This window comes from Pristiophorus japonicus, chromosome 1, assembly GCF_044704955.1.
Source record: "Pristiophorus japonicus isolate sPriJap1 chromosome 1, sPriJap1.hap1, whole genome shotgun sequence".
NCBI lineage: Eukaryota > Metazoa > Chordata > Chondrichthyes > Pristiophoridae > Pristiophorus > Pristiophorus japonicus.
Window position 1 is genome coordinate 326,136,239 of NC_091977.1, and position 17,496 is coordinate 326,153,734.

The 17,496-nt window shown below is 44.4% G+C and overlaps 1 protein-coding gene and 1 long non-coding RNA gene across 4 annotated transcripts in view; both read right to left on the bottom strand.

Moving 5' to 3' along the window:
* The window catches only part of ano10a (anoctamin 10a), a 128,979-nt gene that overhangs the window by 74,215 nt on the left and 37,268 nt on the right, over positions 1-17,496 (bottom strand). For all 3 annotated transcript variants that reach the window (XM_070888944.1, XM_070888928.1, XM_070888936.1), the window contains 3 exons: positions 15,426-15,481; positions 8,642-8,716; positions 7,389-7,571 (listed from right to left, as the gene is read on the bottom strand). In XM_070888944.1, the coding sequence (XP_070745045.1) occupies positions 7,389-7,571; positions 8,642-8,716; positions 15,426-15,481 (314 nt within the window). The remainder of the gene's footprint in view (positions 1-7,388; positions 7,572-8,641; positions 8,717-15,425; positions 15,482-17,496) is intronic.
* On the bottom strand, positions 171-1,605 carry LOC139255588 (uncharacterized). The gene is made up of 3 exons (XR_011592061.1): positions 1,489-1,605; positions 1,247-1,379; positions 171-1,017 (listed from the first exon to the last, which is right to left on the bottom strand). It is a non-coding gene; the product is annotated as an uncharacterized lncRNA (long non-coding RNA).

A 17,496-nucleotide genomic window follows, 5' to 3' on the forward strand; every position in this document is an offset into this window, starting at 1 on the left:
GGAACAAATAATGGAAATGATTATTCTTTACTTCAAAAAGTTGTTAATAATGGAAATGGTTCAGTTATAATTTAAAATATATTTTATTCAAAAGTTTAACACTTGTTTGTACTAAACTTGTTTGTATTAACTTTAATAAAAGTATTCTTGTATCAAACTTTAAGGTCACTTACAAACTTTTAAACTTGGAAATTTACATAGCTTACAAAAAATTTTAATTTAAGAACAGTTACAACAGTAACAATAATAATAACAGCAGCAAAGAAAGGCTGCATCCATCTCTCTTCCACCTTATTCTAAGACAACCCGCTGCCCTTGGTCTTGTTGACTCCACCCCTGTCTTGGGTTGGTACCAAGCTTATTCTTGCGAACATCTCGGGTAATGCGCAATTCTTGATGGGGGGGCGTGGGCAGATGGTAATGTGGAAGGCCTGGCTTGGACCTCTTCAGAGGCTGGTCTGGGAATTGGAGTGGGAGTGGCATTGATTCTGTCAATGGCCGTGAGGTCTGGGCGGGTACCCTTATTGCAGCAGCTAACTCCGACATTCCCTCCCTCATGTGCCCTGACAGTGTTCCCATTTCTCGTGAGTGTTGTTACTTCGCCCGACACCTCATCACCCACCCCACTAATGGTGTCCAGCAGTGATCGTGTAAGGTCAATGCTCTCCACAGACACTGCCATCATTTGAACCACATCTGTTAGATCCTGCACCTCAGGAGAGTGGTCGAGCTCTCCTTCCCCTCCTCACCCTGGGTGTGGCTCGTTGCATCCCACTGGGACCCACAGTCTCGGACTGTGAGAAACCATGGAATGTCCCAACACTCTGACCACTCAGGAAAAGGACTGGCACCTCAATGGGCGGCTTCTGCACCTCCTCCAGAGTGAGTACAACAGTGTGGGCTTCATCCATGCTCTTAGTCTGGAAGGTGTGATTGGAAGATATTCTCTTCAGGCTTGTCCGCGTCTGAATCTTCTTCTGCATCGACTTCAGCCTAAATCAGGGTTGGCCTCAAGTTCTGCAAAATATAACAGGACAAATGGTTAGCAGCAGAGGAAGGGGCAGGGTGGCATGAGTAGGCGCACACAGCGCAGGCAGCAGGCTGATTTGAAGGACCATGATGAATGGTAGCACATTGCATCAACCAAAGCGTAGCTGACGGAGACATCCCCATGAACCGAAGCATGGCTAGCCCGCGCAGTACCCAACATTTAGCAAAGCCAGACTGTGGAATTTGCAGGACTTACCCTCTCCCTCGAATGTGGGCCCAGCTTGTGCAGTGGTGGTTGCTTTCCTCTCTTCCAAGGGTGTCAGTGGGTGCAGATGTGCTGGGCCTCCTCCTGTTCGAGTTCTTTCCCTTTTGTTGTGTGCCACCTTCCTCTACAAAGATGAAAATGTAACTTTTTAGAGAGGGTGTCTTTCTGCTGGGTGGGACATATACAGATAGTCACATTTACAATTCCATTGAATAAATGAAAATATTACTTACCCTAACTACTTGACCAAGGTCCTGCCACTTCTTTTTTCACTTGCTTCCAGACCTCGGGATAGTCGCCATTGCACGTAATCTTCTGCAAGTTGGCTCCAGCATTTCTTCATTTCTTTTGGTGAAACTTTTGTGTGACTTCTGCTGGTGTCCAGCTCGTGCCATCTGGCCTCAATTACAGTAACCAATGCCTCCACTTCATCCTGTAAGAAATTCTTGGTCCTTGAGCCGTGTTGCATCTTGTATTGCAGCTCCAGTTTTTCCAATGAGAATTAAAGTTCTCACACACAACTGGCTCTTTAAAAATGGCCGAATGCAGACCGGGAGCTGTACTGGGCATGAGCGCCCATAGCAGTCACGTCAAAAACGTCCCTTTTTTTCCCGCGCGTGCACAGAAGGGGGCATTGCTTTCTCAGCGCAGACATTAGACTCCACCACCCCCGCCACCCCCCCCCCCCCCCAAGCTAAAGGACAGGTTGCGCAGTGCCAATTTCAAAAAATAGAACAGGCAAACTTGCTAGGTTGTTTTTTTGGAGTAGTCGGGGCCAAAAAAAAAAGGGAGTAACTCTTGCAATGTGCAAAAAAACGGCATTGGAGATAACTGAGCCCCTGATTTTGTATAAAGAGTTGAGAGAGAAGACTGTTTGGGCAGAGACATTAGTTTTGGAGTGCGTTTCTCACAAGCAAGGGAGCATGCACTGATTTTGTGAAGTCTATGTCTCAGTAACGGTCATACTGGTTTTTGTGTAGTATGAAGGTCTAAATAAAGACCTGATCCTGCCATTACTACAACTGAGTGTGTGTGTAATCTGACGTTTAAAGCAACAAAACGAAAAAGAGCAAGAAAGCAGTCCAACAGGTAGGGAAGCTTGGTCAAAGATATAAGTTTTAAAGAGGGTTTTAGAAGAGGATAAGAGGTGGAGGAGCGGCTGGATTTAGGAAGGGAATTCCAGTGAGTGGAATAAATAACCAGTTGTGTGAGCAAGATGGACTGAGTTATGATACCTCAGTCACAGCAACCAAATTATTTGCAATCCTCCATAATACAAAGAGCTCTATTGCCTTCCTCCATAATGCAAAGCACTACTGCATGCATCAAGCTATGAGCAGACTCCACTGTGAAGATGCACAGCAGTCCTCCAAGTTGCAAAAGCCAAAACAATTCAGCTAAACCTAGTGCTGCACTTTGCCTAGATCTAGCAACCCGATACCTGAATTGCGATATCTACACTGCTTATCCAGGCATAAAATGTAGCATAACGATCCAAATTCAGAGCTAACTAAATAAACATTTGCAAATTGTGCGTGCCTGCCTGTGTCTGCAACACCTCGGGCATTACCTTTATGACATGCAAATTTTTGTGCAACGCTCCACCTAATAGTTAGGTTATAATTATAACACATCAACAAATTAGAACTGAACAGTTCGAGAACATATCAATTTTAAAATGGGCAGTCAGCAACACCAAGCCAATTAAAAAACATAGGAACTATGGACCCAAATTTGCCCAGGAGATGCTCCAGTTTTTTTTGGAGCAACTTGATTTTTCTGGAGTATCTTAAAAATCCCCATTCTGCACATTTAATTTGCACCAGTGCAAGTGAGTTAGTTTAGGATTTTTTTTTTTTAAAGTTTAGTTTTTTTTCCAAAAGGGGGAGTTACCAGCCACTTACGCCTGTTTTGGCCATTTAAGCCAGTTTGGACAGCGAATAGTTGCTCCAAACTAACTTAGGCCAGTGTATGTGGCCACTTGTGGCCGCACAGAAAACCCTTGCGGAGAGTTAAGAAATCAGCCCAGGTGGCCAGAGATGTGGGGTGGGGGGGGGGGGGGGGGGGAGAAGGGAAGTGGAGAAGACCTTGCAAAGCACTAAATACCTTCACAACAACATTCAAGAAGCATAAAAACCATCAATAATAATTAAATAAATAATAAAACTAAGTCCTACCTTCATAACTTGGCCCGGGAAGTCAGCGGGCCTGCCAGTGCGAGAGGCCGCTCGATTGGGGATAGGTGCGGGTGGGGGTGGGATGCCCGGGCGGGAGAGCGCGCGCAGGTAACTGGCCACACACAACACACAGCAGTTTGGGCTCGAGGGACTGGTGGACTACTCCGAGGACTGCTGGTTTCTCCCCCACCCCACTCCCAACCAAAACACTCTTTTGCCCCCCCCACCCCCCAATCAAAACTCTCCCAACAAAGCACAACTATCAACAAATAAAAAATAAAACTTAAGTCCTGCCTGGGCCCGGGAAGTCAGCAGGCCGGCCGGCTGGTGCGGGAGGCCACTCGGCCGAGGATAGGTGCAGGACTCCCTCTATGGCATGCAGCAGCCCGGCGCGCGTCGTGACGCCACTCGGCCTGGGATAGGGGCAGGACATCGGGTCCCAAGCTGTAGAGGAGCTACTGCGCATGCGCAAAACCTCCAGTGCGCATGCGTTGAGCTGCCGGCACTCGAGTGCAGGGCCCTAGCTCCGCCCCCTAATTCAATTGCCACGTTGCGCCAAGCACAAGGACAGTCGACAAAGTGGGGAGAATTCAGGGATATCTTTTTGGCGCGGTTTTGAGCGTAGGAAGTCAGCGCACCTCACGTGAGTGCGCCGAAAAAACCACAGGGCCAAATTTGGGCCCAGTAGTAGGCCATTCAACCCCTCAAGCCTGTTCTGCTATTCAATTTCATAGAATTGAATTGCTGCATCTAGGCAAGAAACAGGCCATTCAGCCCAACTAATTTGTGCCGGTGTTTATACTCCACACATTTCATCTGTCTCATCTTAGCCGTTCAACATACCTTTATATTCCCTTTTCGCTCATGTTTTCATCTAGTTTCCTTTTGAAAGCATCAAAGCTATCTGCCTCAACCACTTCTTGCGATAGCAAGTTACATATGTTAACATAGTTTATAGATAAATGTATTAACTTAGATCATGGTTGATCTGTATCTCAACTCCATCTGCCTGCTTTGGTTCCGTAAGCCTTAATATCCTTTGCCGAACAAAAATCTAACAATTTCAGTTTCGAAATTTTCAACTGATCCCCAGACTAGATAGCTTTTTGGGGGAAAGCGAGTTCCAGATTTCCACTACCGGAAGAAGTGCTTCCTGACATCACCCCTGACTGGCCCAGCTCTAATTTTAAGTGTATGCCCCCATTATTCTAGCCTCCCCTTACCGGAGGAAATAGTTCCTCTCTATCAGCCCTATAAAACAACAAAGAAAGGTAAACCAATCCGTGTCATGCTCCTCCTGTGCTATGTGGCAAGTCAGAGACACTGTACTATGTGTGCGGGAAGTGTGTCCAGCTGCAGCTCCTGTCAGACCGCATTGCAGCACTGGAGCTGCACATGGATACACTCTGGAGCATCTGCGATACTGAGGACGTCGTGGATAGCACGTTTAGTAAGTTGGTCACACCGCAAGTAAGGGTTACACAGGCAGATAGGGATGTGTGACCATCAGGAAGAGCAGGGGAAGGAAGGTAGTGCAGGGGTCCCCTGCGATCACCTCCCTCCAAAACAAATATACCATTTTGGATACTGTTGAGGGAGGTGGCTCATCAGGGGAAGGCAGCAGGGGTGACTCTGCTGCACAGGAGGGCAGGAAGAGTGGGACAGCTATAGGGATAGGGGATTCTACTGGAAGGGAAATAGATAGGTGTGTCTGCGGCCGCAAACGAGACTCCAAGATGGTATGTTGCCTCTCTGGTGCAAGGGTCAAGGATGTCTCGGAGTGGCTGCAGGGCATTCTGGAGGGGGAGGGTGAACAGCCAGCTGTCGTGGTGCATATAGGTACCAACGATATAGGTAAAAAAACGGGATGAGGTCCTACAAGCTGAATTTAGGGAGCTAGGAATTAAATTAAAAAGTAGGACCTCAAAAGGTAGTAATCTCAGGATTGCTACCAGTGTCACATGCTAGTCAGAGTAGGAATAGCAGGATAGTTCAGAAGAATATGTGGCTTGAGGAATGGTGCAAGGGGGAGGGATTCAAATTCCTGGGACATTGGAACAGGTTCTGGGGGAGGTGGGACCAGTACAAATCGGATGGTCTGCACCTGGGAAGGACCGGAACCGATGTCCTAGGCAGTGTGTTTGCTAGTGCTGTGGGGAGGGTTTAAACTAATATGGCAGGGGGATAGGAATCTATGCAGGAAGGCAGAGGGAAGTAAAAAGGGGGCAGAAGCAAAAGGTAGGAAGGAGAAAAGTAAGAGTGGAGGGCAAAACAATCAAAAAGAGTCACATTACAACATAATTCTAAAAGGACAAAGTGTGTTAAAAAAACAAGCCTGAAGGCTCTGAGTCTCAATGCAAGGAGCATTCGTAATAAGGTGGATGAATTAACTGCACAGATAGATGTTAACGGATATGATGTAATTGGGATTACAGAGACATGGCTTCAGGGTGACCAAGGCTGGGAACTCAACATCCAGGGGTATTCAATATTCAGGAAGGATAGACAGAAAGGAAAAGGAGGTGGGGTAGCGTTACTGGTTTAAGAGATTAACGCAATAGTAAGGAAGGACATTAGCTTCGATAATGTGGAATCTATATGGGTAGAGCTACGAAACAGCAAAGGGCAGAAAAAGTTAGTGGGAGTTGTGTACAGATCACCAAACAGTAGTAGTAAGGTTGGGGATGGCATCAAACAGGAAATTACGGATGCGTGCAATAAAGGTACAGCAGTTATCATGGGTGACTTTAATCTACATATAGATTGGGCTAACCAAACTGGAGCAGGGAAGTCTTACTGCAGTTGTGCAGGGCCTTAGTGAAGTCACACCTTGAATATTGTGTGCAGTTTTGGTCTCCTAATCTGAGGAAGGACATTCTTGCTATTGAGGGAGTGCAGCGTAGATTCACCAGAATGATTCCTGGGATGGCAGGACTTACATATGAAGAAAGATTGGATCGACTGGGCATGTATTCACTGGAGTTTAGAAGAATGAGAGGGGATCTCATAGAAGCATTTAAAATTCTGATGGGATTGGGCAGGTTAAATGCAGGAAGAATGTTCCTGATGTTGGGGGAAGTCCAGAACCAGGGGTCACAGTCTAAGGTTAAGGGGTAAGCCATCTAGGACCGAGATGAGGAGAAACTTTTTCACCCAGAGAATTTTGAACCTATGGAATTCTCTACCACAGAAAGTTGTTGAGTCCAGTTCGTTAGATATATTCAAAAGGGAGTTAGATGTGGCCCTTACGGCTAAAGGGATCAGGGGGGTATGGAAAGAAGGCAGGAGTGGGGTACTGAAGTTGCGTGATCAGCCATGATCACATTGAATGGTGGTGCAGGCTCGAAGGGCCGAATGGCCTGTTCCTGCACCTATTTTCTATGTTTCTAATATACTGCTTTATCTACGTACTCTCTTTCAGGGAATAAGGTCATTGTACCATAGATCTCTCTGGTCTTTCAGCATCTTTGTATTGAGTACTTACTCTTGTTCCTCATTTTCCTCCTTATATGTATTACCTCACACTCCTCTGCTTTGAAGTGCATCTGCACTTCTCTGCCCATTCCACTGACCTATCTCCTCCTGAAGTTGTTTATAGTCCTGCCAGCTGCTTGCCAAAGGTTTTCCAAGAAACTGGAGCTTGCAGATTCCTGTGTGTTTGATGCAGGTATCTAAAATTGAACTGAACGGTTTCAGCACTGTGCTACCGAGTGAACGCGATCAATAACCAACAGTATAACGTTTAGGGGATTGCACCATGCCCAGGCGTACTAAACCCAGCCACGTTAAGCTCACCCTAAGATTCCCAAAGACAAAAATCGGAATTCAATCTTGCTAGTCCCAGATCAGTCCAAGGCGGAAAACATTTTTAAAGGTTCGCAGGGTTCTGATGTAGTGGCACTGCAGGCCCAGTTCATTTTACTCTGCTCAACCTTACTACTGCAATTGAAACTCACCAAATACGTGTCCATTTCTCCTTCCAGCTTGACTTGATCAGTTAATGGAAGTTCTTTCTCTGTAGTTGATATACGAAGCTTCTGTTTGATGATCTTGTTGCGACGTTTTTGAAGCCAGTAAGGAAGCAAGGATTCCACTACCTGGTTGATTATTTGTGATGTGATGAGTAAGGCAGCCAGATTCTATAACAAGAGCACAAAACATGAATAATGTCCACTTGGGCAAGGTACACAAGGTCGCCGAGTATGTTTTGAACTGACGCCTTCAGAGGTTGAAGGGAGAAAGCTCGATGAGAAGAAATATAAATCTTAAACTTATGCATTTTTTTATAAAAAGACTGGAGTTGGACTTCATTGGCACACTTAAGGAAGCCAAGATCATATTTGTGGACAATTCTACCAGTGAACATCATCGATAAGGAACAGAAAGAGGCCGAAGAGAAAAAGGAGATGTACTTAGTACACTAGGACAGTGATTTATCCATTTGGATAATGGACACGTAGGCCTGGATTTTCCCCGACTGAGAGCGGGTTTTCGCCGTGATTTGACCTTCCGCAGCGAAAACCGGTCGGCAGGATCCTCAGGCACCACTTTGCGGCGGTGCTTCCACATAGCGGCGGGGAGAGGTGCGCCGACGTGCAACGCCGCGGATTGCATTAACATCGTACTTTCGACACTCTCCCAACCTGTACGCCATGCCCAGAATACCGACAGGGTCAAACCTGTTGGTGCAGCCCTGCCAGCAGCGGTAAGTATGAAGACCTGCAAAAAAAAGTAGGAAAGTTTTTATTTTTAAAATTATTTTTCAATGATTTAGTAGGTAAGGGTTTTTTGAATGTTGTGTGAATGTTTTTTGCAATTGTTTTTTGTGTTTTCCCCTCTCGCAGGGCTACCGGCTCCGGACTAAAGTTGCCGAAACTTGTGGTTTGCATCCTCATGCAAACCCGACTTTACCGATGCGTGAAGGCCAAAAGTTAATCCTAAAAACAGTAATACAGCGAAAACGGTAATTGTGGCGTAAAACTACCGTTTTCGCCGAAAACCGAAAATCTAGCCCGTAGTACCTTAAAGAGCGAATGTAAAGCATAAACAATGTTTGTATCTTGGTGAATTTCACATTGAATGAAACAGTCTGTCTTTAAAAGCTCCATTTCTTGCAGCTGCGTTGAATGTCCCATTGGCAGAGTACTATCCAAGGTTACCATAGTGACTGCTGTATCGCCCTGTTTAATGTAATTTCAACATTTTTTACCTGTCTCAGAAGTTTCATATCCTGAAGAATAAATGCGATGTAGAAGAGGGATGCAAAACAGTTGATGAAATTGAACTGGAAAACAGAAATATATATGTAAATGTATATGTAAAATCCCAACATGCAACATTAGTGTCCTTTAAAAAAATCTCTTTAGGTCACAGGTGTTGCTTTGCTGGTGTTTAATTCAGTAGTTTTTAGGTTAGCACAAGTCAGTCTCAATCATGAAATTTCTAACAATTATAAACAGCATTTAATATTTTCAGATTTGTCAATCCCTCCATTGAAACATAACACATTCTTAAGGAGCTTGACAGGGTGGAGGCTGGGAGGATGTTTCCCCCGGCTGGGGAGTCGAGAACTAGGGATTATAGTCTCAGAATAAGGGGTCAGCCATTTAGGACTGGGATGAGGAGAAATTTCTTCACTCAAAAGAGTGTGAATCTTTGGAATTCTCCATCCCAGAGACCTGTAGATGCTTAATCGTTGAGTATATTCAAGACAGAGATCGACAGATTTTTGGATACTAAGGGAATCAAGGGATATGGGGGTAGTGCGGGAAGGTGGAGTTGAGGTAAAAGATCAGCCATGGTCTTATTGAATGGCGGAGCGGGCTCAGAGGGCTGAATGGCCTACTCCTGCTCCTATTTCTTATTTAATGTTCCATATTTTCCTTTGGTCTCCCACTATCAGGCTTGCCAAGTCACCCGTTTATGCAGCAAAAGTGGACAGGTATCCTATTCAAAGGTCGCTTTAATGGTCTTTAACCAGGTAGCTGATTCCCTATGAGGTGGTGCCTGGCTGTCACTAGTAAAACAAGACAACTACCTTCCCCATTTACACTCACCTCCCTCTTCTCCCCACTCCTCCTGACTTTTACTAGTACCTCCCCATTTCTTCCTCCAATTTATTTCGTTTTTCCCCCCTCCTCTACACATCAATGGCCAGCAACCCTGTAGTACTCAAATAATGTCCAGCAAATGTCTGCAGGCTGTTTGACTGTGGGAGCCATCATCCCATCCAAGATCAATTCTGCCCTCACTCAATGTTGAGGCATGGTCACTGTAAAGCAAAACATGCCAAATAGATTTGCAGCAGGAACCCTGGTTATCTATTCGGCCCCCCCAACCCCCACCATTCAATGAGATCATGGCTGATCTGTATTTTAACTCGATGCAAACATTACAATCAGGGAGGAGTGTGAAATATTAGATGAAATAAACATAGTCAGAGAGGAAGTATTAAGGGGTTGAGCAGCTTTTGAAAGTGGATAAATCCCCAGGCCCGGATGAAATGTATTCCAGGCTGTTAAGAAGTGAGAGGAAATAGCAAAGGCTCTGACCATCATTTTCCAATCCTCGCTGGCTACAGGTGTAGTGCCGGAGGACTACACCTTTGTTTAAAAAGAGAGAAAGGGATAGAAACATAGAAACATAGAAAATAGGTGCAGGAGTAGGCCATTCGGCCCTTCAAGCCTGCACCGCCATTCAATGAGTTCATGGCTGAACATGCAACTTCAGTACCCCATTCCTGCTTTCTCGCCATACCCCTTGATCCCCCTAGTAGTAAGGACTTCATCTAACTCCCTTTTGAATATATTTAGTGAACTGGCCTCAACAACTTTCTGTGGTAGAGAATTCCACAGGTTCACCACTCTCTGGGTGAAGAAGTTTCTCCTCATCTCGGTCCTAAATGGCTTACCCCTTATCCTTGGACTGTGTCCCCTGGTTCTGGACTTCCCCAACATTGGGAACATTCTTCCTGCATCTAACCTGTCTGAACCCATCAGAATTTTAAACGTTCCTATGAGGTCCCCTCTCATTCTTCTGAACACCAGTGAATACAAGCCCAGTTGATCCAGTCTTTCTTGATAGGTCAGTCCCGCCATCCCAGGAATCAGTCTGGTGAACCTTCGCTGCACTCTCTCAATAACAAGAATGTCCTTCCTCAAGTTAGGAGACCAAAACTGTACACAATACTCCAGGTGTGGCCTCACCAAGGCCCTGTACAACTGTAGCAACACCTCCCTGCCACTGTATTCAAATCCCCTCGCTATGAAGGCCAACATGCCATTTGCTTTCTTAACCGCCTGCTGTACCTGCATGCCAACCTTCAATGACTGATGTACCATGACACCCAGGTCTCGTTGCACCTCCCCTTTTCCTAATCTGTCACCATTCAGATAACAGTCTGTCTCTCTGTTTTTACCACCAAAGGGGATAAGACTGAGTAATTACAGGCTTGTCAGCCTAACTTATTGCAGAAAATTCTGAGGGACAGGATAAATCCTCATTTAGAAAGACACAGATTAATCAAGGACAGTCAGCATGGATTGACTAATTTGATTCAATTTTTTGAGGAGGTAACAAGGAGGATCAATGAGGGTAGCATATTTGATGTCGTGTATATGGATTTTAGCAAGGCTTTTGATAAGGTCTTACATGGCAGACTGGTTACAAAAGTAAAAGCCCATGGGATCCAGGGCAAAGGAGCAAGTTGTATCCAAAATTGGCTGAGAGGCAGGAAGTAAAGGGTAATGGCTGATGGGTGATTTTGTGACTAGAAGGCTGTTTCCAGTGGGGTTCCTCAGGGCTCAGTACTAGGTCCCTTGCTTTTTGTAGTATAGATCAATGATTTAGACTCGTATGTAGGGGCTATGATTAAGAAGTTTGCAGATGATATTAAAATCGGCTGTGTGATTGATAACGAAGAAGAAAGCTGTAGACTGCAGGATGATATCAATGAACTGGTCAGGTGAGCAGAACAGTGGCAAATGAAATTCAATCTGGAGAAGTGTGAGGTAATGCATTTGGGGACGGCCAACAAGGCAAGGAAATACACATCAAATGGTAGGACACTGAGAAGTGTAGAGGAACAAAGGAGCCTTGGAGTGCATGTCCACAGATCCCTGAAGGTAGCAGGCTAGGTAGATAAGGTAGTTAAGAAGGCATATGGAATACTCGCCTTTATTAGCCAAGGCATAGAATACAAGAGCAGGGAGGTTATGCTTGAACTGTATAAAACACTAGTTAGGCCACAGCTAGAGTACTGCATGTAGTTTTGGTCACATTACAGGAAAGATGTGATTGCACTAGAGAGGGTACAGAGGAGATTTACGAGGATGTTGCCTGGACTAGAGAATTTTAGCTATGAGGAAAGATTGGATAGGCTGGAGTTGTTTTCTTTGGAACAGAAGAGGCTGAGGGGAAACCTTATTGAGGTGTATAAAATTGTGAGATCCCGAGATAGAGTGGATAGGACAGACCCATTTCCCTTAGCAGAGAGGTCAACAACCAGGGGGTATAGATTTAAATTAACTGGTGGAAGGTTTAGAGGGAACTGAGGTGAAATTTCTTCACCCAGAGGGTTGTGGAGGTCTGGAACTCAGTCTGAAAGGGTGGTAAAGGCAGAAACCCTCACCACATGTAAAAAATACTTGAATGTGCACTTGAAGTGATGAAACCTACAAGGCAATGGACGAAGAGCTGGAAAGTGGGATTAGGCTGGATAACTCTTTGAAGGCCGGCACAGATACGGTGGGCCGAAATGGCCTCCTTCCGTGCTGTAAATTTCTATGATTAACTCCATCCACCTATCTTGGCTCCATACCCTTTTATACCCGACTATCAATCTCCGATTTAAAATTGATTGACCCCCAGCATCATCTGAGAGGGAGAGAGAAAACGGGGAACGACAGACCAGTTAGCCTGACGTCAGTCATAGGGAAAATGCGAGAATCTATTATTAAGGACGTGGTAACAGGGCACTTAGAAATTAATAATAGGATTGGGCAGAGTCAGCATGGATTTATGAAAGGGAAGTCATGTTTGACAAATCTGTTAGAATTTTTTTTGAGGTTGTAACTAATAGAATAGATAATGGGGAACCAGTGGATGTGGGGTATTTGGATTTTCAGAAGGCATTTGATAAGGTGACATACAAGACGTTATTGAACAAAATAAGGGATCATGGAATTGGGGGTAATATATTGGCATGGATTGAGGATTGGTTAATGGACAGAAAACAGAGAGTAGGAATAAACGGGTCATTTTCGCATTGGCAGGCTGTAACTAGTGGGGTGCCGCAAGGATCAGTGCTTGGGCCCCAGCTATTCACAATATATATCAATAATTTGGATGAGGGGACCAAATGTAATATATTCAAGTTTGCTGATGATGGAATGTAAGTTGTGAGGAGGATGCAAAGTGGCTTCAAGGGGATATAGACAGGTTAAGTGAATGGGCAAGAACATGGCAAATGGAATACAATGTGGAGAAATGTGAAGTTATCCACTTTGGTAGGAAAAATAGAAAGCAGAGTATTTTTTTTTTTTTTAATGGTGAGAGATTGGGAAATGTTGGTGTTCAGAAGGCCCTGGGTGTCCTTGTACAAATCAATGAAAGTTAACATGCAAGTACAGCAAGCAATCAAGAAAGCAAATGGTATGTTGGCCTTTATTACAAGAGGATTTGAGTATAAGAGTAAAGACACCTTATTGCAATTATATAGAGTCCTGGTGAGACCACACCTGGAGTATTGTGCACAGTTTTGGTCTCCTTACCTAAGGAAGGATATACTTGCCATAGAGGGAGTGCAACAAAGGTTCACCAGACTGATTTCTGGGGGGGGTGGGGGGGGGGGGGGGGGAAGAGAGTGGGAGAAAGAGAGATTGTCCTATGAGGAGAGATTGAGATTGAGGCCTATATTCTCCAAAGTTTAGAAGAATGAGAGGTGAACTCATTGAAACATACAAAATTCTTACAGGACTTAAAAGGGTAGATGCAGGGAGGATGTTTCCTCTGGCTGGAGAGTCTAGAACCAGGGGTCACAGTCTCAGAATAAGGGATCGTCCATTTAGGACTGAGTTGAGAAGAAACTTCTTCACTCAGAGGGTGGTGAATCTTTGGAATTCTCTACCCCAGAAGGCTGTGGAGGCTCAGTCTTTCAGTACATTCAAGACAAAGATCAATAGATTTTTGAATATTAAGGGAATCAAGGGATATGGGAAACAGAGCAGGAAAAAGGAATTGAGATAGAAGATCAACCACGATCTTATATTATGGCAGAGTAGGCTCGAGGGGCCGAATGGACTATTCCTGCTCCTAATTCTGACCATCTTATGTTCCACACTTCTACCACCCTTTGCATGAAGAAGTGTTTCCTAACTTCTCTCCCGAATGGCTTGGCTCTGATATTAAGATTATGTCCCATTGTCTTAGATTCCCCTACCAGCAGAAAAAAAATACCCTCTATCTACCCTATCAATTACTTTCAAAATCATAAAAGCCTGAATCAGTTTAACCTCAGTAGTGGGGAAGCTTTTAGAAACAATAATCAGGGACAAAATTAACAGTCACTTGGACAAGTGTGGATTAATTAAGGAAAGCCATTTGTTAAAGGCAAATCGTGTTTAATCAACTTGATCGAGTTTTTTTGATGAGGTAACAGAGGGCAATGCAGTTGATGTGGTGTACATGGATTTCCAAAAGGTGTTCGACAAAGTGCCACATAATCGACTTGCCAGAAAAGTTGAAGCCTATGGAATAAAAGGGATACGAAATTGGCTAAATGACAGGAAACGGAGAGTAGTGGTGAACGGTTGTTTTTCGGACTGGAGGAAGGTCTACAGTGGTGTTTCCCAGGGGTCGGTATGAGGACCACTGCTTTTCTTGATATATATTAATGATTTGATGATGTGAGTGTACACAGCACAATTTCAAAATTTGCAGATGACACAAAACTTGGAAATATAGTGAACAGTGAGGAGGACAGTGATAGACTTCAGGAGGATATAGACAGGCTGGTGGAATGGGCAGACACGTGGCAGATTAAATTTAACGCAGAAAAGTGTGAAGTGATACCTTTTTGTAGAAAGAATGAGAGGAAATATAAACTAAAGGTTACAATCCTATAGGGGATACATGGTCAGAGAGACCTAGGAGTATATATGCACAAACCGTTGCAGGTGGCACGGCAGATTTAGAAAGCAGTTAAAAAAGCTTACAGGATCCTGGGCTTCATGAATAGAGGTATGAGTACAAAAGCGTGGAAATGATGAACAACCTTTATAAAATACTGGTTCGGCCTCAACTGGAGTATTGTGTCCAATTCTGGGCACCACACCAGGAAGGATGTGAAGGCCTTAGAGAGGGTGCAGAAGAGATTTACGAGAGCGATTCCAGAGATGAGGGACTTCAGTTACGTGGATCGACTGGAGAAGCTGGGGTTGTTTTCCTTAGAGCAGAGAAGATTGAGGGGAGATTTGATAGAGGTGTTCAAAATCATGAGGAGTCAGGACAGAGTAGATAGAGAGAAACTGTTCCCATTGGCATAAAGGTCAACAACCAGATTTAAGGTGATTGGCAAAAGAACCAATGGTGACATAAGAAAAAGCTTTTTTACACAGCGAGTGGTTAGAATCTGGAATGCACTGCCTGAAAGGGTGGTGGAGGCAGACTCAATCATGGCTTTCAAAAGGGAATTGGATAAGCACCTGAAAGAAAAAAAATGCAGGGCTACGGGGAAAGGGCAGGGGAGTGAGACTAGCTGAGGTGCTCTTGTAGAGAGCAGGCAGGGGCTCGACTGTCCCAAATGGCCTTCTTCCGTGCTGTAACCATTCTAGGATTCTATGATAAGTCACCCCTTAATCTTCTATATTCCAGGGAATACAAGTTCATGTAATCTCTCCTCATAATCTAACCCTTTGTACACTGTGATTAAATGCAGCACAGTTTTATTAAACTTTCTTTGACTTAACATTAAAATAATACAAGAACAGGCTTACCACCAACACTTTCAGAATTAAATGATTCTGATACGACGACTCAAGTCTGTGGTTTTCTACAACACAAAATATGTGCAACAGTCAATTGATAAGTCAAATAAGGGGCATTGTTAAAAAGAGAACCAAGGATAGAAAATTGTTGAAATATTTTTTTTAATGAAGAAAAAATTACACAGAATTAAATAAACTTTAAGCACAAAAACAGGCCATTTGCTGGTGCTTATACTCCACACGAGTCTCCTCCCATTCCATCTGACTCATCTCAGCCTTTCAGCATACCCTTCTGTCCCCTAGAGCTGGAGCATTTTATTTAAAATGTTAACATATGCAAATTGACGGAGTGGATGGGCAATGGACAATTTTAACATCAAGAAATCGTAATCATTAGATCAAATGTATGGAGGAGGTGGCATGCATGCAGATAGTAATATCTCACTCCAAAAGGCACACGACCTGTTGAACTCTGTCAACTGAGTTGCAACAGGAAAGACATAAATGTCAGCTCTTGTTATCAAGCTTCAGTTCTTCAGCCAACTCCATGACTAAACTGTAATTTGCATTATCCAAATACAACATAGAAACATAGAAACAGAAAATAGGTGCAGGAGTTAAGCCATTCGGCCCTTCGAGCCTGCACCACCATTCAATAAGATCATGGCTGATCATTCACCTCAGTACCCCTTTCCTGCTTTTTCTCCATACCCCTTGATCCCTTTAGCCGCAAGGGCCATACCTAACTCCCTCTTGAATATATCCAACGAACTGGCATCAATAATTCCACAAGTTAACAACTCTGAGTGAACAAGTTTCTCCTCATCTCGGTCCTAAATGGCTTACCCCTTATCCTTAGACTATATCCCCTGGTTCTGGACTTCCCAAACATCGGGAACATTCTTCCTGCATCTAACCTGTCCAGTCCCGTCAGAATTTTATATGTTTCTATGAAATCCCCTCTCATCCTTCTGAACTCCAGTGAATACAGGCCCAGTCGATCCAGTCTCTCCTCATATGTCAGTCCTGCCATCCCAGGAATCAGTCTGGTGAACCTTCGCTGGACTCCCTCAAAAGCAAGAACGTCCTTCCTCAGATTAGGAGACCAAAACTGAACACAATATTCCAGGTGAGACCTCACGAAGGCCCTGTACAACTGCAGTAAGACCTCCATGCTCCTATACTCAAATCCCCTAGCTATGAAGGAAACATACCATTTGCCTTCTTCACCGCCTGCGATACCTGCATGCCAACTTTCAATGACTGATGTACCATGACACCCAGGTCTCGTTGCACCTCCCCTTTTCCTAATCTGTCACCATTCAGATAATATTCTGCCTTCCTGTTTTTGCCACCAAAGTGGATAACCTCACATTTATCCACATTATACTGCATCTGCCATGCATTTGCCCACTCACCTAACCTGTCCAAGTCACCCTGCAGCCTTTTAGTATCCTCCTCACAGCTCACACCGCCACCCAGCTTAGTGTCATCTGCAAACTTGGAGATATTACACTCAATTCCTTCATCTAAATCATTAATGTATGTTGTAAATAGCTGGGGTCCCAGCAGTGAACCCTGCGGCACTCCACTAGTCACTGCCTGCCATTCTGAAAAGGACCCGTTTATCCCGACTCTCTGCTTCCTGTCTGCCAACTAGTTCTCTATCCACGTCAGTACATTACCCCCAATACCACGTGCTTTAATTTTGCACACCAATCTCTTGTGTGGGACCTTGTCAAAAGCCTTTTGAAAGTCCAAATATACCACATCCACTGGTTCTCCCTTGTCCACTCTACCAGTTACATCCTCAAAAAATTCCAAAAGAGTTGTCGAGCAGGATTTCCCTTTCATAAATCCATGCTGACTTCAACCGATCCTGTCACTGCTTTCCAAATGTGCAGCTATTTCCTCTTTAATAATTGATTCCAACATTTTCCCCACTACTGATGTCAGGCTAACGGTCTATAATTACCCGTTTTCTCTCTTCCTCCTTTCTTAAAAAGTGGTGTTACATTAGCTACCCTCCAGTCCATAGGAACTGATCCAGAGTCGATAGACTGTTGGAAAATGATCACCA